Source organism: Prionailurus viverrinus, chromosome B3, assembly GCF_022837055.1.
Source record: "Prionailurus viverrinus isolate Anna chromosome B3, UM_Priviv_1.0, whole genome shotgun sequence".
NCBI classification, from domain to species: Eukaryota; Metazoa; Chordata; class Mammalia; order Carnivora; family Felidae; genus Prionailurus; species Prionailurus viverrinus.
In genome coordinates, this window is record NC_062566.1 from 56653120 (window position 1) to 56678606 (window position 25487).

General features: G+C 42.8%; 1 protein-coding gene across 1 annotated transcript in view; it reads left to right on the forward strand.

Annotated features, from left to right (window-relative positions):
- Positions 1–3893: 3893 nt before the first annotated feature.
- EHD4 (EH domain containing 4) overlaps positions 3894–25487 on the forward strand; it is an 87639-nt gene continuing 66045 nt past the window's right edge. The window contains exon 1 of the mRNA XM_047862713.1: positions 3894–4231. Within this exon, the coding sequence (XP_047718669.1) occupies positions 3996–4231 (236 nt within the window). The 5' untranslated portion in view covers positions 3894–3995. The remainder of the gene's footprint in view (positions 4232–25487) is intronic.

Sequence of the window (25487 nt, forward strand, 5' to 3'; positions counted from 1 at the left end):
ATGTCTATAGTCATTTGGGGTTAATTTTTATATACAGTGCAAGGCATGGATCAAAGTTTATAGTTTTGCATGGGATATCCAATTGTTCTAGCATTATGGATTACAAGACTTTCCTTTATCCATTGAATTGCTTTTGCACTTTGTCAAAAATCAAATGACTATATATGTGTGGGTCTATTTATGAACTCTATTTGTTATCATTTTACCAATACCACCTGTCTTAATTTACATAGCTTTATAAGTCTTGAAATTAAGTAGCATAAGTCATCCAACTTTGTTAATTTTTTCAAAGTTATTTTGGCTACTTTAGGTCTTTTGCATTTACATATAAATTTTAGAATCAGCCTGTCAATCTTACAAAAAAAAAAGCCTGCTGGGATTGCACTACATCTATATATTAGTCTGGAGAAAATTGACATTTTAACAATATTGAATCTTCTGATCCATAGGCATGATATATGGTATATATCTCTATTTATTTAGGCCTTTTTTATTTCTCTCAGAAATGCTTTGTGGTTCTTAGTGTATACACCTTGTACAGTTTTTATCTGATTTATCTCTAAGTATTTCATATTTTTGAATCTATTACAAATGACATTGATTTTTTTTATTTCACTGTCCAACTCACTCCCAGTATACAAAAACATAGCTGATTTTTGTATATGTATCTTCTATCCAGTACCCTTCCTAAACCCACTTATTAGTCCTAGTAGCTTTTTTTTTTTGTAGGTTCCATAGAATTCTCTACATAAATAGTCATATCTTCTGCAAATAAAGACAATTTTACCTCTTCTTATTTAACCTGGAATACGCTTTGCTTTTCTGGATACTGGTTAGAACCTCTAGTATAACATTAAATCAGAGTGATAAGAGTAGACATCTTTACTTTGTTCCTAATCTTAGAGAGAAAACATCCAGTTATTTCACCATTAAGTATGATGTTGCAGAAGACTTGAATGTGCATTTTCAAGATTTTGGATAAGTATGGACTCCAGAAAAGTGCCAGTTTGCACCATATCCAGCAGTGTCTGAGGTGGTACCTTTTTCTACACTCTTGGCAACATTAGGCATTGTCTTTAAAAAATAAAAGTCTGCCATTCTTTTTCTTTTTTAAGTTTATTTATTTTGAGAGAGAGAGAGAGAGAGTGCAAGCAGGGGAGGGGCACAGAGGCAGAATCCCAAGCAGATTCTGTGCTGTCAGTGTGGAGCCTAACTCAGGGCTCGATCTCACGAATCATGAGACCATGACCTGAGCCAAAATCAAGAGTCTGACACTTAACCAACCGAACCACCCAGGTGCCCCAAAAGTCTACCATTCTTAATGTTACCTATTTATTTTTAATTTATGTTTCTTTGATCATTAATGGAGGTTAGGATTATTTAATGTTTGTTTTGTTAGTTGTCAATGTCCTCTGCTTATTTTATAATGGAGTATTCATTTCTTTCTTAATAATTTTATGGTAGCTTTTTAAAGATCTAATATCCTTCATTAAATATATTTCTTATATATGTCTGGCAATATTTTTCCCAATTTGTCTTTTGCCTTTTACCTTTGTTTATGAATTTATTTTTTATATATACTATTTTTAATAGAAGTTTTTAGAGCAGTCTTAGAATCATAGCAAAATTGACCATAAAGTACAGAGAGTTTCCATGCACCTCCTGCCTCCTCAGTACATAGCCTCCCACTACCAATATCCCACACCACAGTTCATTATAATCAATGAACCTAGTCTACACTGACACATCATTATCGCCCAAAATCCATAGTTTACTTTAGGGTTCACTTTTGGTGTTATATGTTCAATGGGTTTGGACAAATGTATAATGACATGTGTCCACCTTTACATTATCGTACAGAATTATTTCACTACCCTATAAATCTTCTTGTTCTTCCTATTCACCCTTCCCTCTTTCTGAACCCCTGGCAATCACAGATCTTTTTACTGTCCTCATATTTTTGCCTTTTCCAGAATGTCACATAGTTACAATCAACAGCATGTAGCCTTTTCAGATTGTCTTCTTTTGCTTAGTAATGTGGATTTCAGGTTTCTCCATGTCTTTCCATGGCTTGATAGAGTGTTTCTTTTTAGCACTGAATAATACTCCATCATCTGGTTGTACCATAGTGAAGTATACCTAGTACAGGACATTTTGGTTGCTTCTAACTTTTAGCAATTGTGAATAAAGGGTTATAAACATCCATGTGCAATTTTTGTGCAGACATATGCTTTCAACTTATTTGAATAAATACGAAGGAGTGCAATTTCTGGATCATATGGTAAACAGTACGTTTATATGGGTTTGTTTGTTTGTTTTAATACACTAAAGCTGTTACTTTTTTGTTGACAAACCTGTCAACCTTTATTTTCATAATTTCTGTATTTGGTTTTGATCAGAAAAGCTTTCCCTTTCAAAATTTTATAAATCTTCACAAATACCTTCTTCTAGTAGTTCTATGGTTTTCCTTTATTTTCACATTTCAATCTTTGTTTTATTTTGACATGAGACAATATCTAAGTTCATTTTCCTTTGGCTTTCTTTTCACTTCCCTAGTTACATACAGCTTCCTCTAAATATTTAATCCACACAGCAACTCCAAAGGAGTTCCCACTTTTACAAACAAGGAAACTGAGGCAGAGAGGTAGCTGGTTGCATTTAAAGCCACATAGCCATTAATATATGTAATCAGGATTCAGACCCAGGTCTTTTGATGCCAAGTCCTGTTCTCTCTTCACCACAGCCCTCGCATTCAAAGTATAGCCCATGGACAAGCAGCATTGGAAGCACCTGGGAGCTTATTAGAAACGCAGTCTGGTGTCTCAACCCATGCCCCACACCCCGGAATCAGCATCTGCATTTCTATCAAGTTAGAGAAGTACTATTGTGCATCATTTTCCCCCAAATTTAGGGTACGTCAGAATCACCTGGGAGCACTTGTTGAGCTCCATCCCTCCTCAATATTTTAACTCAGTGGGTCTGGGGGTGATGACCTGAAATCTGCATTTTAACAAGTATCCCAGGTTATTCTTATATGCAGGTGGCTCTGTGGGTGACATTTGAGAAATGCTCTAAAACAACTGAGAAATATTCTCAAGCTGTTGCCAGAAGTGATGGCTGATTGCTTCTCCCAGTCTCAATGTTGATACGTCCTTTTAATCTGGAAACAGAGACAACTAAGAGGCAACAGTAACTCTTTTACATGTCAACATGTGGTAATTAGGTGGTAATAATGAGGATGATGATTAAATCTTTAATGTTACAGAAAATCAAATAAAGAAAACTATGGGCAAGAGGCCTTCAATTCATCCAGAACTTAGTGGAGGCAGCGTGAAGTAGGAGAAACATCTACCCAAGCAGATTGGAGTCTTCTTCCCCTTAGTCAAATATTGTCAGTATGTCCTTGAGTCAAGATCTCTTCACTAACAAAATATGTAAATAATAACCTTCCAGAGAGTAGAAAGAACCTGTCTGTCAACTTTCCGAACTTTTGTCCCCAGTTTCATAAGCCTGGGAAGAGTAAACTTCCTAGGAGACTCAGCAGCCTCCGGAGGCTCATTTTTGCCAGCTCAGATTTGCCCGGAAGCCGACGCCACCTGGCCAGAGGTGGGGCCCCGGCGACCTAAGGGGGCGCTTCCGAGACCAGTCTGAGCCCCGGGGCTGTGGAGACACCCTCTCCCCTGCCAGTCCGCCGACGGACTCCGTCATCAATAATTCATTAAGAACCTCCTCTCCATTGGCTGAGACGCGCTGGCAGCGGCCCAATGAGGAAGGACTTGAGAGAGCCTTCTGAATAGTAAACGAGCTGTCGTGACGCAGAGACCAGCGATTGGCTGCGACGGCGCGAGGCGGGGCCAGCTCGGGCGGCGGCGAGAGGGGCCGGAGCTGCTCAGTGCCAGCCGGGGAGGGTCGAGCCCTGAGCGGGGACTGAGCGCGGGGTGTGAGAGGGTGGGCGAGGGGAGCGAACCGGCGACGGGCAGACCGGCTGCATAAGGATGTTCAGCTGGATGGGGCGGCAGGCTGGCGGGCGCGAGCGCGCGGGCGGCGCGGACGCAGTGCAGACGGTGACTGGGGGCCTGCGCTCGCTCTACCTGCGCAAGGTGCTGCCGCTGGAGGAGGCGTACCGCTTCCACGAGTTCCACTCGCCAGCGCTGGAGGACGCCGACTTCGATAACAAGCCCATGATCCTGCTGGTGGGCCAGTACAGCACGGGCAAGACCACCTTCATCAGGTAACCCGCCCCGCCGGCTCCTCAATGCCGCCGGGACCCCTGCTCCCACCACCTAGGTGCTAGCGGTCCTCAGCACGTGTGCGCGTGTTGTTACCAGCGTCCCGCAGCCCTCGGACATCCTGCAGCGCCCACTTCCCCTGTGCGGAATCCCCTCGCTGCTGTTTCTCTCTCCAGCTCCGGCGTGACCTCAGGTTCCCGCCCCTAGCGCGGTGCCCAGGTGCCCGCAGCCTCGCCCCGGGGCGCGGCCGCCCCAGAAGGGGCTGGCTCTACCCCACGCTGGCAGGAAGGTCCCTGGAACCCCTTCACTGTGTACTCTGAGCCTTCTTTCCTTGCTCTTGTGAAGGCACTCCTCTGGCTGGCTTTATCCTGTCACCGTGGCCTGGGGACCCGGGGAAGGGAGGGAGAAGAGCGAAGCTATAATAAGCATCTTCTTGATGAGCGAGTGAGGCCTAGGGCTAGAAATGGGGACAGAGGTGTGGGGTATCAGAATGGGCTCTTGAGTCATAGTTGGAGAATTAAGCCCCCAGCGCATGACGAATGAATGAATGACAACAGTAGAGTGTATTTCCAGTGCCCCTTTCTTTTGAGGTCCTTGCTTGCCATCCCCCAACACATTGTTGGGGCCAGTGGGTAGAGAGGCCGCTTTTATTCAGCTCTTGCACAGCCTCGCCTTTATCCGACCAAAGTAAGTTAGCTGTGTGTAGCAGCCCCAGCTAGCGCCCAGTGGAACCAAGGGGGAGTGTCATATTACTATTCGTTAGTTTCCATTTCTTAGGTGGGTCATTCCTTCCTCCCTTGACAACTGAAAATATTTGTCATGCTCGCTCTGTCTCTAAAAGCAGTTACTGTGCATGCGCTAGGGTTCAAATCATATAGCTTCCTCCGAAGCGATTTTTGTTGGGAAATAATTTACATTGAAACAACTTGCCTTTTGAAGAGACTGTGTTACTTCTAAAGCAGAAGTAAGATACTTTTAAGACTTACTTTCTTTGGTTAGGAAACTTGTTTTCCTGGGTTAAACCCTGTGTCAGTTAAAACAAAGTGACTAATCATTTAAGGTTTGGGTCTAGGGTTTGGGAAACTGTAACAATCTCATCATTATTGATGTTCAATAGATGTTCAGAAAACTGCATCTATATTTGGATATATGCCATTTCTATTAAATAGCGGCCTCTTTTTCTCCACTCCAGTGACCTAAATAGTTCCTACAAATAGAGTGCTTGTCACTACAGGAAATATGCTCAATCCAGACCTACAGATACACTATGAATGAAATGAGCAAAGCAAATATACTCTATGGAAATATCGTTCTAGATAGTAAAGTGAATGTAAAGGAAGACTGAGGGAAATAATTTTTAAGTTGATTTATTTGGTGCTTGTTAATAAAGTGAAAATAGTATTCAGTATATCACCCCAGACACTCAAACCATAGAATTGTTATAGTCACTGGTACCCTGAAAGATGACAAACAATACCTTTAAGGTCTTAGTAATATAACCAGTTTTTAAGTATATGGGAAAATGAAGTATTGTGACTGACAAGAGTGGGAGGTGGGCCTTTTGGAATATACAGGTCAAAGATAAGGAGCTAGCATTGTAATTACAATAATTGCAGACATTAGCAGTGACATATGCACAGCACCCTGGGCAGCTCCTCCTGTCTGTCTCTGCCATGAGGCTTTATTGTGCTGTGTGTGATCAGGGAGCCCTGTTGGTGCTGTACCCACCTGGATGTGATGCAGCCATCTCTCTGCTCTCATAGCCTCACTCTTCTTTTTCATCATTTGAAGGGAGCTTTGTGGAATAGCTAAGCATAGTTTTAAGAAGGATTTTGAGATTTGACTCCTGGCAACATCATCCAAATGGACCACTTCTCAGGTACTGGAGCCATGTGCGACCTCAGGGTGAAGGAGGAGTCACCTTACCAAGAAGTCACTTGCTTTTGAGACCTTCCTTTACCTAAGTGACTTTGTCCTTAGGCAGTAGGCATAAACTGGACCTGTGAGGTTAGAAGGAAATCAAGGTGGACAGGAAACTTGGTGAGGCACCAGAGACCTGAGTTTGGTTTCATAGTGGAGCTAGGAGGGAGAGATTTAACTCCTGGGAGGAAATCCCCAAATGAAAGGGCAGCTCCTCTCTAGAGCCTTCCCTGGCACTGGGAAGCAGAGGGGTTGGCCCAGGGTGCTGACCATCCTGGATCCTGCTTGCATCCATGGCTGTCTTTTCTCTGAAACTGGTCAGTGGCTGGATTGTTTGCTACTAGCCATTGAACACTAGAAGTTCATACTTGGCTGTGGGGTGCACTTATCCACATAGTAAAAGATTCTCATCCACTTGGCTTCCTGTATATCCCGAGAGGTCACTGGTAACACACAGCCTGCACTGATAGGAAGGAAACTTCTCTCATTCTAAAGCCATTCAGCAAGGCTTTTGGTGTGCATTGCATACCTTTAATAAAACTGTACTCTTCCTTCCTTTTGTCCCATGACTGGGAAGAAGTAAGAGCTCCTCTAAAACGTGGTGAGCCAGAACTTCGTCTGGAGTGAGGAAACTAAATGTGTGCCTTGTTCTAATAAAAACGTCTTCTAGATGGGGTGGATGAAGAGCCTGAGTGCCAAAAACTACACTTATTTTTGGATGTGTATGGAGGGAGAGTTGGTAGACCCTCCTAACATGGGTCACAAAACTGGCCCAGAAGGAGACTTCAGATGTAATGGAGCTATTTGTCAATGTCTCCTTGGATAGAAGCAGAGCAGCTGATAAACCTATTGTCCTACTGACAATTTTATTTCTCAGAAGACAGAGAATGCTATGAGAGAAACCATGGGTGCTCACTCTACCTCTAACCAGCAAGAAAGAGTTGGCCAAAAAAGGAGAAGAGACTGGCATGGGGGAAAGTGGCCATGTTGTCTTAGACTACATAACAGCCAAGGAAGGGTGGATATTGGGCTCAGTCAGACTTGCATCCAAAATCTGAGGAAAACAGATTTCACAGGTTCCCCTAGAAAATTCCTGGGCCCAGCTGCTGTGAAGGAAGACATTTCCACTGAGAAGATGTGAGGCTCACTGGAAATCAAGCCATGGTTGCATATTTTGGTTTCAAAGAGCTCCATTTTCTCTCTTCCTCCTATATCCTGTCCCTCCCCCCAAAATTTATTCTAATGAGGAGAAAAGAGGGAAGTCACTCAAGAAACTGTATATGCTTTAAAAGGGTAGAGCCCAAAGCAATTAGACAAGAGAAAGAAATAGAAGGAATGTAGATTGGAAAGAAGTAAAACCATCTCTTTCCACAGAGGATATGATCATATGTATAAAAAATCTTAAGGATTAAGGAAATCCTAAAAAAAAACCTTTTAAAATAAGGAAATTCAGCAAAGTGTTAGGATATAAGATCAATATACAGCATCAGTTATATTTCTATGAACTAGCAATGAACAATCTGAAATTAAGAAAATAATTCCATTTATAATATCTAAAAGAATAAAATATTTAGAAATAAATTTAACAAAAGTAGTGTAAAACTTATGCACTGGAAACTACAAAACTTTGTTGAAAAAAATTAAAGAAAACCTAAAACAACAACAACAAAACACAGGAAAGACATCCATGTGCATGGATTGGAAGACTTAATATTTTTAGAAGAGCAGTACTGCTTAAAGTGATCTGTGACTCCGTGCATTCCCTACCAAAATCCCAACTGCCTTCTTTACAGAAATTGACAAGCTGATTCTAAGATTCATTTGGAAACATGAGAGATCCAGAATAGACAAGACAGTCTTGAAAGAGAACAAAATTGGAGTTCTCCTACTTTCTCATTTAAAAGCTTGCTACAGGGGCGCCTGGGTGGCGCAGTCGGTTAAGCGTCTGACTTCAGCCAGGTCACGATCTCACGGTCCGTGTGTTCGAGCCCCGCGTCAGGTCACGATCTCACGGTCCGTGTGTTCGAGCCCCGCGTCGGACTCTGGGCTGATGGCTCAGAGCCTGGAGCCTGTTTCCGACTCTGTGTCTCCCTCTCTCTCTGCCCCTCCCCCGTTCATGCTCTGTCTCTCTCTGTCCCAAAAATAAATAAACGTTGAAAAAAAATTTTTTTAAAAAATAAATAAAAGCTTGCTACAAAGCTACAATAAACAAGACAGTATGATAATAGCATATGGATAGACATAGAATGACCGAATAGAATCAAAAGTCCAGAAATAAACCTGTATGTCTGGTAAATTTGTTTTTCCAAGGGTTCCAAGACAATTCAATGGGAGAAAGAACATTCTTTTCAACAAATGATTGATGGTGGACAATTGGATATCCACTTTGCAAAAGGCATAGAGAGTGATGGCTAATGGGAACAGGATTTCTTCTTGGGGTGATGAAAATGTTCTGAAATTAGATAGTGGTACTAGGTGCACAACTTTGTGAAGATACTAAAAGCCACAGAATTGTACCCTTTGAAAGGGTAAGCTTTATGGTAGTATATAAATTGTATCTCCATCCTGTGATTTCAGCATCCTGTGATTTCTTTAATTCTTAATCCTGTGATTCTTTAATTTCCATAATTCTGCAGTTAGTTCCAGTCAGGTAATTTCTGCATGTGTATACAATAATTTAAAATAAAAATGGTTGCCAGAAAGAAGGCAAGCCACAAAAAGTGGGAATAAGCTAAAAGAACACATGAACTGGGACACCTAGGTAGCTCTGTTGGTTAAGTGTCGACCCTTGGTTTTGGCTGAGGTCATAATCTTGTGGTTTGTGGCCCAAGCTGGTCTCTGTGCTGACAGCATGGAACCTGCTTTGGATTCTCTCTCCCTCCCTGCTCCTCACCCCACTCCTCTCACCAAGATAAAGAAATAAACTTAAAAAAAAAAAAGAACACACGAAGGAAAGGAACTGAGAAGTAGACATGAAGGAATTGAGAGTACAAATAGCTATCACACAATCCCCACAATATGTTTTTTCCCCTGTATATTCTTGTCAGTGTATAAACATGTTCATTCTTCCTAACACTCAAGTTAGTAAAATCAAAGTATAATATTTTCCTATAAAATGCTTGATAAAGTAATTGTGTTTTAAAACTTTAAATATCACTTAAATATAGTGTTCCTAGAGGGGAAAGAGGGCATGAGTTGCATATGCAAATGTGAAAACAAAGTTTATGGACAGTTTGAAGCATTAAGAAGCTGGTGGCTGGGAAGGCAAAAATGCCTTGGGCAATAAAAGGCCTTTTTTGGTAGGATTAGAACAAGAAAAAGAATCAGGAAGTGATAGACCCACTTCTTGGGACTCTTGCTATAACTTTCACAGAAAGCAGAACTCATCTTTTTTCTCCTTTTCTCTCAAAAACAAATGATCCAGAGACAGGAAAGGGAGCCCTGTGGTGTTTGAGGGGATTCAAGCCCAGGGGACGAGGAACCCTCCAGGGGCTGCACAGGCACGGCCCAGTACATACCCAGGTTGGGGAACAGATGGCAGGACCATTTAGGAAGAACGTGTAGTTGTGCTCAAAGAACTGTATTTGGTACTTTTTAAGAAGTTATGAAGAATATGAGGAGTATCAGAAAACTTGAAGCAGGCAAATGGCCCCATTTTCAGAAAAAGGGGAGCATAGATTCTATTAAAGAACAAAGCTCTACTTCATCCCTTTGATAAGCTCTAGACTCAGTTATTAAAGCAAAGAGAAGTGAAGGCACTCCCTAGGAGTCAGCCTAGTTTTACCAAGAAAATCCTGTTAAGGGAACACCGTGAGCCCAGTTTAGTGGTTTTAGTGTCAGCTAGGCACTGGGGCCCCTGGAAGCGATAGTCTTCTCTGCCAAACACCATGACCTTTGTGGATCTTTCTGAAATGCCGACATATTTGATTTTTACAGAAGAATGGACTATCTATAATATATAAGATCATACGTGTATATCCTAGTGTCCATTTATTCAAATAATATTGGTTTCCAGGAAGGGCCTGGCTATCCCAGAACTTAGTTTCATGGGGAATATGGATAAGAATCCACAAGCTATTAGGGCTCTGAGTGACAAGAGCTATGACACTAGAAGTGCAGGCTGGGAGGGGGGCATAGGAAGGACCCTTCATTCAGGCTTGGAGGTTGGAAAAGGCCTCCCTGACGACACAGCCTAAAAGCTGAGCCCTGAGGAATGAGCCAGAATTAGCTGCCCAAACGAGACCAGGAAATGAGGGCAAGAAGTGTCAACGATGAGGCCCAGGTTTCTTGGATAATTGGGTGGGCAGTGGAGCTATTCACTGAGATGTGGACACAGGGAGAGGATGAGTGGGGGCATAATTTGAGTTTACATTTAAACCCATGTTGGAGTGGACACCCAGGTGTAGAGTCCACGAGGGGTTGGACATATGGATCTGGGAGTAAAAGGAAGAGTTACTGTGGAGACATGGGGACAAGGCACCAGAGAGGTGGAGTCACTGCCAGGGAAAGATGGGAATTTGGAGCCACTGTAGGGCTCTTTTCCTTGTGGTTAACAGAAGCTCAACTGAAAAAGGCTTAAGTAAAAAGGTATGTTGTCTCATGAAACCGATGAGACCGGGGTGTGCTGGTTTCAGGCCTGGCCTAGGACTCTGAGTGGCGCCATCTGGTCTCTCTGTCTCTCAGCTCTGCTGCCTTCTTCATGTTGGCTTCCTCCTCATGGCAGTTTGGGGTGGGCATTTGGCCATCTCCAAATCCAGACTCATGTCCTGCCAGCTCAGCAACCCCAAGGGGATAAAAGGAACCTTTTTCCCAACGGTTTCTGCAACAGTCTTAGGTTTGAGTCTCATTGATTAGCCCTGGTATCCATCCATGAACCAATTCCTCAAGCCAGGGGAATGAAATACCCATGCCTGCAGTGGGGTGGTCAGCCCCCAAACCATGTGGACTAAGAGGGGGGAAAGGTGGCTCCTCAGGGTGCTGCTACAAAAAAGAAAAGCATTTGCTCAACAGATGAGACGTCAGGCAGCCCTCACAAACGCCACAGAAAGAGGGGGCGTGGTCAACAGGGTCAGATGCTTCTGGGAAAAGGGTTGAAATGGATCTAGTGGATTAGCCATCAGGAGCCAGGGTGACCTTGGCAAGAGCCATGCCAGTAAGTGGTGGTGATGGAAGCCAGGTGGCGGTGGGTTGAGGAATGAGTGGGAGGCAAAGTGTCAAATATAGAAAACTCTCAGCAACTGGGTACTGGAGGGGAGGAGCCGTGCCCTGGTCTGGGGCATTCCAGTGAAAGCCTATTATAAGTAGATGGAAGGGGCCTATAGAAAGGGAGTAGCTGGTATTTCAGAAACCTAAGAAGGGGCAGGACTCAGAGCAGGGGAGTGGGGGTGCCAGGACAGGGTGAATGTGGTATCGGTGGCAGTAATCACATCTGGGAGACACTGCAGGTTAACCTATTGTTCACTTGTTACATCATCTACCTGACAAATGGCAGCCATGCCACAGGATTAGGAGAAATGTAAGGGGAAATGTATTTTGTTTTTGTTTTTTAATTATGAAATTCTCTTCCTTAACTCGCATTTAGAAGCTTACTTCTAGAAGACATTCAGTATTTTTCAAAACCTTGGAAAAGTATAACTAGAATGCTACAGTTCCTGGATCTGGCTGCTGGACAGAATCACTGGGAGACCAAAAACAGATTCTAGGGCCTTAATCCAGACCTCCTGAATTGGAATCTCTGTGGGAGAGGGTCAAAAACCTATTTTTGTTTTGGTTTGCTTTTGGTTTTTATAAACCACCTCTCAGAGTAATTCTTAGGTAGTTTCCTGCAGGAAATATTTGGGAACCACTGAAAGACAAAGGTTCAACTAATGGAATCATGATAATTGAACCATTTAAGCTTGAGAAGTAGATCAGTCTCAACCCAGAAGAGAGTCTCACTTTGATGGCCCTTCTATGGCAAGTGGTCCAAGCTCCATCTGTTCACATTTAAAAAAAAATTTTTTTTTCAACGTTTATTTATTTTTGGGACAGAGAGAGACAGAGCATGAACGGGGGAGGGGCAGAGAGAGAGGGAGACACAGAATCGGAAACAGGCTCCAGGCTCTGAGCCATCAGCCCAGAGCCTGACGCGGGGCTCGAACTCACGGACCGCGAGATCGTGACCTGGCTGAAGTCGGACGCTTAACCGACTGCGCCACCCAGGCGCCCCTGTTCACATTTTTAACAAATGACCTAGGTGAAGACATGGAAGTCATGCTTACAAAACTGGTAATTATGCAAAAAATGCAATTTAATAAACAGCCCTTTTCGCTTAATATGATATGATAAACTTTTTCTTAAGTAATCTTCAGAAATAGCTTTCATGACTGCACCCTAGTCTATCATACATCTTGGAACATTGTTTTAATTTTCTGCTGTTATCTATAATATTGCAGTGGACATTCTTGGCTTGTAAATCTTTGTGTATCTCGTTTTTTTGTTTTTTTTTTCCTGTTAGAAAAAAGCCTATTCTGCTGAGTATGAATTACTACATCAAAAGGTATAAATATTTTTCAGGTTTATATATATTCCTGATTTTATACATACATACATATATATATATATATATACACACACACATACATATACACATGCATATATATAACATATAAATAATACATATTTTACACTAAAACCTTGGTTTGCGAACACAACTCCTTCCAGAAACATGCTCGTAATCCAAAGCACTTATATATCAAAGCGAATTTCAAAAACCATTGGTTCAGTTGTGATCATGTCATATTCGGCATCACATACTACTTGTGTTGCAAGACATCGCTCGTTTATCAAGTTAAAATTATTAGAAATCTTTGCTCATCTTGCAGAACACTTGCAGAACAAGTTACTTGCCATCCAAGGTTGCACATGAAATAGAACTTTACATGTTTTATTCTGACTATGTCTATATACATATGTTCCTTTTTCAGAAGAGTTATTCCAAATTAGACTCCCACCACAGAGTCTAATATGAAGATTATTATTTCACCAAACTGTCAGTAAAACTATGCATTATTATTAAAAACAAATAAACATGATAGGAAAAAATTTTTCTTAATTTGCCTTTTTTTTTTTTACTGTGAAGTTGAACTTCTAAAATGTGTAGTCATCATCTCTATTTCTTTGAGAGTTATTTGTGAACTTTGTCCAATTTTCATTTGGAGTGCTAAACTTTATCTTTTTTTAATTTTTTTTAATGTTTATTTATTTTGGAGAGAGAGAGAGAAGGGGCAGAGAGAGAGGGAGGTGCAGAATCCGAAGCAGGCTCCAAGCTCTGAGCTGTCCACACAGAGCCTGACACCGGGTTCGAACTCACAAACCGCAAGATCATGACCTGAGCCAAAGTTGGACACCCAACCAACTGATCCACCCAGGCGCCCCAACTACACTTTATCTTGTAGATATTTAAATGTTTTGCTCAATAATGGTTCTTAGTCTTTTGTCATAATTATGTTTTTCCAGTTTGAGCTTTGCCTTTTTAATTTTTTATGATCATTTTTGACATGGAGATATATTTAATATTTGTGGTCAACTCAAATACTTTTTTCCTCTTGATGATGTCTTTGATGTCCCTGGAAAATCCTTAAATATTACAGAATCCTTAAATTTAAAAAAATCTTTCCAATAGTTAACTCTTTAATCCACTTGGAAACACAATGAGTTATATTGGGATCTCTTGGAACCTTTCTCTCCTGTTGTGTTGTTCTGTTGGTAGAGTCTTATGCCCAGACCATACTGTCTTAAGGATTGTCATTTTAAAACATTCTTTAATTAAATGGTAACACAGACCCTTCTGATCTCATTTCTCTCTATTTTCTAAATACTGTCAATCATCATTTCCTGTTATTCTTTCAGAAGAACTTTAAAACTACTTTATTAGATTCTTCCCAGAAAATCCCATTGGGATCCATTTGTATTGGAACTGCATTTATCTTGGTATTTGCTCTTCCCAAGCAGGAACTCAGCATGGCTTTTACTCAGACCTTTTATACCTCTCAGAAAGGTGTTTGATTTACTCATAGAGGTTCTGTATACTCTTATTAATGCGTTCTTAGGTGTTTTATATTCCTTCACTCTTAATGAATCAGATTTTTTTCCTTTATATTTTCTAGATGGGTACTGCAAGTATGCAAGATAGCTACTGATTTTTACACATTTTTGTTTTGTATCTGTTCATTTGATTGAAGTTATTCTGACATTTTCAGTAGATTCTCTTGGGTTTTCTAGATAGACAGCTGTATCGATTATATTCATGATTACTTTTTTTCCTCGCCTGTTTCATCTTTTATTGTACTAGGAAGCCACATCCATATCAAGCTTCTAATTGTGATGATAGTGCTTTTGTTATTTCACCCTAAGATATGATGTTAGTTATTGGTTTAATATTTTATAAATTAATCACATTAAGAAATTATCTTTCTATTATAATTTGAAAAGAATTTCACTTGAAAAGAAAAAACTAGAACAGATGTTGAGCTTTTTTCTTTTACCTTTAACCCTGTGTTCTATGAAAGGCAATTATGGGAGATTGTTAATAGGTGTTCAAAAAGGGTTCTATGGTTAAGTAACTTTGGGAAGTGCTGTGTTCTATAGCCTCCTCATGTAGTTTTCCAGTGCTCCCAGATCAACCTAAACAAAGTCTGTCATCACATTCATAAATTACAACACCGAACATAGAAGACACTTAACAGATCTTCATGTATGAGCAAATGAATGACTGGAAAAATTAACAGGACTGTAAAAAATGGAGAAGCATGTTGCCTTTTATTCCAGTGAACCTCCACTCCCTTTCATCTCCTTCCCTTTCTTTCCTTCTCTTTCTCCTGCCCTCCTTCCAGAATAGCATGGAAGGCAGACCTGAGTAGCCCCAGGTACAGGCACATGTTCGACAGCAGTGTGCCTTAAGCACATCTCAGCCCTGCATGGTTTAAATAGCATTCATAGCTGGAAAAATAGAACTGTGAAACAGCTTTATCCAGCAAATTCCAGTTTCTTGATCCCACAGGCTAATGTAGATTCCTTCGTAGGCACAGCAGTTTCAAAGATGATGTCATCTGAACAAGCAGCCCTGGCCGTAAGATGTCCATGATTTAACTAAGGGAAAAACAAAAATGAAAATAAAAGTTAGGTTTTACAGTTAAGGAAGACATAGAGTTTTAAAATGGAAACGAGGCTTGGCCTGGCTTAGTTTTTCAGTAACTCAAAAAGATTAAAATTTTGAACGACGTGAGATGTTTGTGATATTTATCTCAGCATGATTTATAATAGCAAGAAATGGGAAGCTATATCAATGCCCAAGTGTAAGGATATAGGAAATTCATCTGAGAATAGTATGCAGACATTAAAAAATTGTTTTCAAGTAATTTCTTTTTTTTTAATTTTTTAACGTTTATTTATTATTGAGAGACACAGAGAAACAGAACATGAGCATGGGAGGGGCCGAAAGACGGGGAGACACAGACTCTGAAGCAGGCTCCAGGCTCTGAGCTGTCAGCACAGAGCTCTACACAGGGCTCAAACCCACAAACCACGAGATCATGACCTGAGGCGAAGTCAGACGCTTAGCCGACTGAGCCACCCAGGTGCCCCTGTTTTCAAGTAATTTCTGATGGCACAAGGCAATTCACAGAAAAATGACTGGATGGAAATATATCAAAATGTTAAAAGTAGTCATCATCTTGTGCTAATGCGGTCTCATGCAAGCTGCTTACCTTGTCCTAAGCAGGGCTAAAACACCTGCTCCAACCACAGTGAGGCTGAAGAGATAAAACACGCGTGAAATGCCTTATAAACAAACTGTACAGTGTGGTTTCATAATAATCTGTTGTTTGGTGGCATCCAGAAGTGGTGGTGGTGGTGGTAACTTACTAGGAAACCATTATATATTCTTGACCATTTTATAAGACTTTTGCGATAACACGTTTGATTCTTCTCTCTCTCTTCCATTTCTTGGTATTGAGCATGAAGAGAAACAAAGGAAACTGCTTTAGAAACATCATTTCTAGATTCAACACAAATCAAACTTGAAGGACTAACCCTTTCTTTTCGGTTACTCTCCTAGTGAAATGGTAGATGGAGTACTATCAATAAAGAACACATTATGTAAAGCTTTCCAACACTTACTCTAAACTGAAATGTATTTAAACTCACAGGCTTGGATTTTAAAATAAGAAAATACAACTGCTTCTCCACTGAACTGAAAAGCTGTGCTTTATATATTTCTTTCACATCTATTTGGCTGAAAGCCTTAGTAACTAATACTCAAAAGAAAGAAAAAAATGACTGTTGCAGTTAGTTGAATGCTCTTTTTAAAAATGTCCCAGTCCAAGGCACCTGGGTGACTCAGTCAGTTGGACATCCGACTTTGGCTCAGGTCATGATCTCACACTTCCTGGGTTTGAAGCCTTTGCACTGACAGTACAGAGCCTGCTTCGGATTCTCTGTCTCCCTCTCTCTGCCCCTCCCCTGCTCGCAGTTTCTCTCTCTCTCAAAAATAAACAAAAATTAAAAAAAAAAAAAAAGTCCCAGTCCTTATCAGTGAACCGAACTCTTAAACTATCTACAGATGCCAATGTATGCACAAACATTCCTAAAAATCTCATCATGACACAGGCCATTTCTCTAGATTTTGGTTTGAGAATTTAAAAATAATGCTCGTTAAACACCCCAAATAGATGTGGCATATTACTTTTTAGAATGCTTAGTTGGTTACTGAATACTTACTAAAAAGTCTTAGACTTGTATATCTGCTATGATTCACAGAGCTCATTCCTGTAACCTGTTGCAGGCTCCCTCAGCCTCTCAAGCTCTGATTTCACGCAGGTAGTGCTTTTGGGGGACTAGTAAGAAATCTAGGTTCTACAAAGCCACTTAACGTACGCAAGCCTTAATTTTTTCCTTGTAAAAATGGAGATAAAAGTAGAACCTACCCCATAAAGTGCTTAGGATAAAATAGTCTTTTCAGATAAAGACTTCACATAACAAGTCCTCGAAAGTTAGGTATACAGTAGCCCCCCCAACCCCTTATCCACTCTTTCACTTTCTGTGGTTTCACTTAACCGCAGTCCAGAAACAGATGATCCTCCTTTTGACATATGGTACTAATGCTGTGTCACAATGCTTGCGTTCGGTCACCTCACCTCCTCTCACATGGGCATTTTATCGTCTCATGTCATCACAAGAAGGGTGAGAATAGTACAGTAAGATATTTTGAGGGAAAGAGAAAGACCACATTCACATAATTTTATTACAGTTTAATGTTATAACTGATCTCTTTTATTATTTGGTATTTTTGTTAATCTCTTACTGTTCCTAATTTATAAATTAAACTTTATCATAGGTGTGTGTAACAGGAAAAAACATTGTGCATATAGGGTTCAGACATGCACTGCAGGGCTTGGAATGTATTCCTTCTGTAAGGGGAGACTACTGTCTTACTAAAATAATTAATGCCTTTTCTATTATCTTAAGGATAAGTCAGAACCTAGACAGAATGCCTGGATGAATACCCAGGGGAGACAAAATTGGCAGCTACAGTTTTGGAAGTCTATCATTGAATAATGCACCTTGTTTGTTTGTTTTCAGTCGTTCTTAAAAAAAGATTTAAAGGTTTTATTTTTTTAATTTTTTTAAACGTTTATTTCTTATTAAGAGATAGAGAGAGACAGAGCATGAGCAGGGGAGGGGCAGAGAGAGGGGGAGACACAGAATCCAAAGCAGGCTCCAGGCTCTGAGCTGTCAGCACAGAGCCCGACGCGGGGCTTGAACTCGCAAACCGTGAGATCACGACCTGAGCCGAAGTTGGGCACTTAACCGACTGAGCCACCCAGGTGCCCCAAAAGGTTTTATTTTTTTAAAGTAATCTCTATACCAAACATTGGCCTTAACTCACAACCCCAAGATCAAGAGTTGTGCGCTCTACTGACTGAGCCAGCCAGGCACCCCATTTTTAAGCCCGTCTTTGAGAAGAGTACTTTGAGGGACTTTCATTGTCCTGAAGATTTATTTTCCCCTTGTCACAAGTGACATTTTTTTTCCTATGACATTAAAAATCTTTTTTTTTTTTCTAACATAAGCAATAGAAGGAAAAAGACTCTGCCCACATATGCTCTTGCATGAGATCAGCTCCTTGAACCTAGGCTGGGCCAGTGTGCCCAGGAGCCACTGGGACAAGGCCACGCCATGGTCTTCCACAAACAGGGATGAGGAGATGGCAGATCTCCCATCCTCCCCGCCAACCCCTCCCTCCAGCTACTTGGAATCCCAGTTGTCTGTCTTTTTCCACGTTGACGGCTTGGCTCGAGACTCCTGGAGTAATCACCACTGGAAGTGGCAGCCCTTTCTGAGAACACAGGAAAAGGAGAACAAGGTGGAGCCTGGGACAAAAAAAAATCCATCTAATGCACAGGATGCCTGTGTAGTGGGCTTGTTGGCTCTGAACTACGGTGATGCTCTTCTAGGGTCTTCCTGTGGCCTCTTGTTCCTTTGAATTCTTGTTTTTGCAGATAACACCACCAAGTCTCCGGAGCTTATAGCTCTGAGAAAGCCTCTGATATGTCAAAGTTTAACACAGCTGGTCAGCCTTGTGCCTGTGGGTGACCTGTTTTTGTACATCGTACCTCGGGATCCACTCAGACTCTTCAAGGTGGCTGGTTTTGTACCTCATCGATTTCTTCTCACGCTGTTCGTGTCGGATATTCTGTGTTCTGGTTGTTCTTAGTTCCCTCACTGCATAGGATTGTGCCTGCCTGCCCGGCAGTGTGACATAAGTGTATCTGAGTGTCACCACCCTCCAATGTAAAACTCCTGTGGGAAGTCAGCTTAGAGTGTCATATATTAACTCATGTATCCGACAGGTCCTACATAGGGTTGTAGGGGGGCTGTGTGGAAGCCCAGAGCAATGGGGCTGAGCCTGGTGTAAAAGCAAAAGAGCCTCAGGCCAGGCGGGAGGAGCCCCAGGTTCCAAGCCCTGCACAGAGCGAGTCTGACCAGCAAGTCATTGCCTGCTCTAATCCACAGGTTCTTCATCTATAAAGACCCAGGGTTGAGCCAAATGATTCCTAAGAGAGTTTGGGGCTCCAGAGTTCTGAGTATGTAGATCGTGCGCCCTGAAGGAAATGGCAGCCTATCAGGAAAGAAGAGATAGGCCCACAAATAACACCAATCCCAGGTGCTCCCAAGAGAAGGGAAGTTGGGGAGTGGCCAGAAAAAAAAGGTCCTGGAGTGCTCAGGGAGGGAAGACTGCCCACAGGAGGAGATGTTTTGCAAAGTGACTTGACAGAGTAAGTAGGATAGAGAGTAGAGACCCTGAGACATGATTCCCTGCCAAACAGAGGGAATGAAATAAGGGAAGTGAGGGGCAGAAATTTCCCTGGAAGAGACTAATCAAGGAGGGAACAGAGCCTGTAGTAGTTGAGGAGCAAGAACCCAGAGGGCAAGGCAGAAGGGGGTGGCTTGTGGGGGGAATGGAAGTCATCCAGGAAGGACTGGGTTGTTGGTGAAGGCTGTCGGGTTAAAGTGGTGCTTTAGAAAAGGAATCTGAGGGGCGCCTGGGTGGCGCAGTTAAGCGTCCGACTTCAGCCAGGTCACGATCTCGCGGTCCGTGAGTTCGAGCCCCACGTCAGGCTCTGGGCTGATGGCTCAGAGCCTGGAGCCTGTTTCCGATTCTGTGTCTCCCTCTCTCTCTGCCCCTCCCCCGTTCATGCTCTGTCTCTCTCTGTCCCAAAAATAAATAAACGTTGAGAAAAAAAATTAAAAAAAAAAAAAAGAAAGAAAAGGAATCTGATCTTGCAGGACAGATGGGGGAGAGGGAGGCTGGGAGGCAGCTGGGCAGAACTAAGTGGCCAGAGTCCACACGAGGTGTGATGAGGAGGCAGGAAAGTGAGGGACGGAGGCCAGAGCCAGATGGCCACCTGGATGAGGGCGAGGAGAAAGCTGGTCGGTCCCCAGACACTGGTTCTGCACCTACTATGTGCCAGGCACCATGTTAAATGCTAGGATATTGTGGTGACCCAGACGAACGAGGGCCCATCTCTCAAAGTGCTCCTAACGTCCTGGGACAGTGACATGCCAACAAGAACATGACAGAATGTCAGCTACTGATAAGTGCTCTGAGAAGGTAATGGGGAGGTGGGCAGGGGGACCAGACTGGAGAGGCTACTCTGTCAGGGTAGGGAAGTGCCATGTGACATGCAGATATCTGCGGGAGGGCCCTCCAAGCCATCCTGAGGTGGGAATAGCATTGGCCTATTGAAAAGGTGGTATAAAGGCCAGTGGAATCAGACACTCAAGCATTCATTACCTCATCCGTGTGCCAGAAATTGTTCCAAGCAAGTGCGAAGCATTAGTGAACAACAGAGACTAAAAGCCCTGCTTTCCTGCAGCATAACTCTACCAGGTGGACATAGGGAATATGAAGTCTTAAATACAATAAGTGAACTTTATATTATGGGAGAGCCATGGAAAGAGAACACAATTTTTTTTTCTAAGTTTTTTGCTATTACAGATAATGCTGCAGTGGATATCTTCACCCAAAAATCTTTTTCATGTATCTAGTATTTTTCCTAAGGATAGATTTCAAAAAGTAAAACTATCCCCATTTTAAAGGCTTTTGACACAAAGTATCAAATTTCTTTTCAGTGAGGTTAGACCACCTGATTATATACAAAGGTGTTTATTTTACTACACTATTTCACTAGTGTTGAGTATTATGAGCTCTTTCAGTGTTAATACATTATGTCTTTAATTGGTATTGCTTTCATAATGAAATTAAACACTGAATTTTGGCTGTTGATTATCTGTGGGAGAAAGTATCACTAAGCGAATTAACAATGTAAGCAAGCTATACAATACCTCTTCCTAGTTCTGCTTCTCTGCTGTAGAAGGCAAATATTTCTTTGTCAAATATATACCAAAGTATATTTAAGTATACTTGAAAAATAATGTATTAAAGTTCCGTCTGGTAGGGTTGCTACTTAGGAAGTTCTAGCTCTGATCACATCATGACTTGAAAGTAAGGGGGCGCCTGGGTGGCTCAGTAGATTAAGCTTCTGACTCTTGGTTCCAGCTCAGGTTATGATCTCACAGTTTTTGTGAGTTTGAGCCCTGCATTGGGCTCTGCACTGCCAGCACAGAGAATCCGCTTGGGATTCTCTCTCTCTCTCTCTCTCCAACTTGTGCTGCTGTCTCTGTCTCTCTCAGAATAAATAAACTTAAAAAAAAAAAAAAAAAGAAACACCTGCTTTTCTTTTTTTTTTTTTTACACCCACTTTTCTTTAAACAATTTCATACTTTAGGGTTTTCACTGAAACCCCTGTTATTCCAAAGTTAGTGGGGATTCCTGTGCTTCTATATAAACAAAACATCAGGAAGTGTTTAAGACTCTCCTTGGCGATGATGGCCTGACTTATACACCTTTACATGTGAGTTACTGCCCCACTGAGGACCCATAGCTGAACTACAGCATCCCTTGGCCCCTCCACCCCTGCCTGAGCCCCATCCTCACCTCCCTGGTCCTGGAGCTGGAGGGCCCTCCCCCTGCCCATGCCTAGGAAGGCTGTGAGAAGGGGCAAGATTGCAAAGAGTCCCCCAACGTGGAACTCAACATCGGGTTTTCCCCCAAAAGGTAGTGCTACAGTTCTTGACTGCTTTGCCTATTTTATTGGTGTGTATGAACTTTGCAAGCCAGCCATTGCTGTTAACGTTGATTCTATGGGACAGTGCCTGTCAAGCTTCAAACCAATACTTGAACATAACCCTTTTGTGAGAACTGTGTGTGCTGCAGGGAGCCTGGTGACACTGGCTGCTGTTCTTCTAAGCCCTGGCTCCTCTCCTCAGTCATCCTCCTTCCTCTGTCCCACAGATCTCAGATCTCCTGGCATATAGCTTCATCCAGGCCTTGGGGCATTGAAGTCTAAGTGGACTTGGGAGGGGTGTGCTCTGGACTTGAATTCTAGCTCTGCTGATGAATGACTTCAGACTTGAGATCCCAGAGGAGCTGTAAAACCTAAATTCCACATTCATGTGTGTATGTGAAATCCACACACTCTACGTACACTCTACAAGTGCTGGAGTTTCACAGAACGTGAGATGCTGTTGCTGACTTCCACCAGTATTTCTAAGATTTGTGAGGAATTTCACAAGAATTTGTAAACATGAACATTTCTGTTCCTAAGCGTATTTATTTATTAGTCTACTAGGTGCCTGAAAAAGTTCTGAAATTATTTTAAAAAATTAAATTTGAACATGTTCTGAAAAGTAGCTCCTTCTCTGTGCAGCTTTTTTCTAGGGAGAATGGGGAGAGCTGGCCCCTCATTGTTAGGGCAGCCCCAGGACCATGCCGGAAGACAGCTGGGAGAGCTCTTATCTCTCACTTTTGAGGAGATACAAGATGGTGCTGCCTGTGGCCAGTGCCACCCTCTGCATGAGGGCCCTGAACCCCTCTTGTGCTCCTCATCTCTGAGCAAACCACCAGCTCAAACCCAGGTTTAAACATTATCTGGAGATGGGGCGTCTGGGTGGCTCAGTCGGCTAAGCATCTGACTTTGGCTCAGGTCGTGATCTTGCAGTTCTTGAGTTCGAGCCCCACATCAGGCTCTGTGCTGACAGCTCAGAGCCTGGAGCCTGCTTCAGATTCTGTGTTCTCCCTCTCTCTCTGTCCCTCCCCCGCTCATGCTGTGTTTCTCTCTCTCTCAGAAATAAACAAACATTAAAAAAAATTTAAACAAGAGGCGCCTGGGTGGCTCAGTTGGTTAACTGACTTCGGCTCAAGTCATGATCTTGTGATTTGTGGGTTCCAGCCCCACATCAGGCTCTGTGCTGACAGCTCAGAGCCTGGAGCCTGCTCCAGATTCTGTGTCTCCTTCTCTCTCTGCCCCTCCCCTGCTCATGCTCTGTGTCTCTCTGTCTCTCAATAACAAATAAATGTTAAAAAAAAATTTTTTTTAATTAAACATTATCTGGAGACAGCACAAGACCTGGGGTCCACCTGCCTGCATTCCATTTCCACTGAAACACTTACTGTGTGACTTTAGGCAAGTTGCTTAGCCTTTCTGATGCCCCAGTTTTCCCAACTGTAAAATATGCCCACCTCAGAGTGTTACGGGGATCACAACACTCAGAACAACTGAACAACTGTGCATGTGGAGGGCCTTTGTACTCCACATAAATAGTGAGTATTTGGTAAATGCTGTGCTATTATCCGATTGTTTTTCACATTTCCTCAAAATGTAGGGGACATATTTAAATGTTATCTATTCTGGTGCTCCACAACTTCACAGAAAGATAGAAACTTTGGATGACATTGAAACTAGCAATGAAATCAATTAGATGTTTAGAATATAGCTTGCTAAGATCGCTAAGGAATTTCAATTTTGTTTACATAAAAAACGTAAGTGTAAGGGGTGGCCTAATTTCTTATTCTTAGAAAGATGGCAAAATTGTGTTGGACAGTTGGTAATGCAGTTCCTTCTATCCCTGGAAATAAAATCACAGGTTCTGGGCCAAAATTTGATCAGTCAGGACATTTATTCTTAATTTTACTTTTTAAAGTTCATTTATTTCTTTTGAGACAGAGAGAAAGCGTGAGCAGAAGAGGGGCTGAGAGAGAGAGAATCCTAAGCAGGCTTCGCATTGTCAGCGCAGAGCCCAACAAGGGGCTCGAAACCCATGAACAATAAGATTATGACCTGAGCTGAAACCAAGAGTCAGATGCTTAACCGACTAAGCCACCCAGGCACCCCTAGGACTAGGGGCCTAAATGCCTAGGCACTCCAGGCTAGGACCAAATAGATTGTTGGCTGCAGGATTGGGGAGCTGGAGAAAGTTGTGCAGGGTGACGGATCATCTCCCTGGAGGGGCTGGGACATGGCTCTGCCTTAATCACCTCAAACAGGGATTCTTCTCCACCACTCCCCCCCACCCCAGAATTTTTGACAGTCACTGTGGAGTGTTCTCTGAAGCTGTTGCATTTCCACCTGTTGCTTGGGAATGAGGGAAATGTATTCCAAAATACTCTTTTCTTCATGTTCCTCTTGGTTGCAAAGGAAGGAGGGAATAGTGTTTGCTCACCTCCCTGCCATAACTACTCTTTAGTGTGTTCCTTCCTCGTGGAAAGGAAATCTTGGTCGCAAGGGAGGCAGGGAAGGGCTCTGAGTGGCTTCAGCTGAATGAAGTGCTGGTGGTGGAGGGGAGCTGTGTTAGGGCTCAAGCATTTCCCACAGAAAGCAGACTTTCCCCACCACTCTACTTCTGGCTACCTTGCCACAACCCCAGCCAAATCACTGAGCCAGTCTTTGGCCTGTATCACATGGGTTGGTCTTCTCAGCCCCCTAAAATAAGAGCCCTCAATGATATTTGCTAGGCCCACTGTGTGCAGTTGTACAGGTTAAGCCACATGAAGGCACTTGGGCAGAGGGGCATGTGGGGGCGGGGGTGGAATCCAGCTAGCTTGCCAAGCTGTAAATCCTAGTGCAGGGCTGGGTCTACCTGGAGGAAGGAGCATCTTTTTCCAATTCGCACATAAGGCTAGTAATGGCCCTGGCAGTATTTAATCTGAACCCCTGCCCCCTGCCTCCTTCAACCCCATCGCCCATAGCAGCCTCTGTTGCTGCTGAATTCTTTGGAGATCATCTTCCATGGCCATGACCTCCAGGAACCCAAGGGAGCTGTAAAATGCACAAGGGGGGATGTGACGGCTACATTGATTGCTAGTGACAAAGAGGGAGAGGGTTCATTATTTCATTCACTACACTGAGTGCCCTCTGTGGGCAGGTGCAGTGCTGGGTGCTGGGAATAGGCATCTAGCCATAGACACGGGCCAGCCTGCAAGGGCCCACAAACAAAGAAGTCCAGTGCCCCTGGTAAACACTATGATGGCTGCAGGCACAGGGTGCCCTGGGCCCACAGAGGTGTGCCCACCACACTGGAAGGACAGGAACGCTTCCCAAACGGAGTTGGTCCTGAGCAGGCTCTAGCAGGATGCAACGGGAGCTGGCTGGGTACACTTCCCTGGGGTGGTGCCTATGGTGCCCATGGAACCTGAAACGGGAACTGTGCTAAGGAAAGGTACATTTTCAGAAGCTCCTGGAAGTCTACAAGATGTCTGACCCGTTACAAAGCCTCTTATAGGGGTGGGGGGAGACTTAGGTTGTCAATTTTAAGCTTTGAAAATTTGTCATTAGTAAAAGAGTAAAATGCCAGTCATTCTCCTTTTCTTGGGGTCTATATTCCTAGGGCTTTAAATGATTATGTTAAAAATTGGTAGCCCCAGGAAGCTTCCTGGCCTCTTGCTTTGTGACAACATGC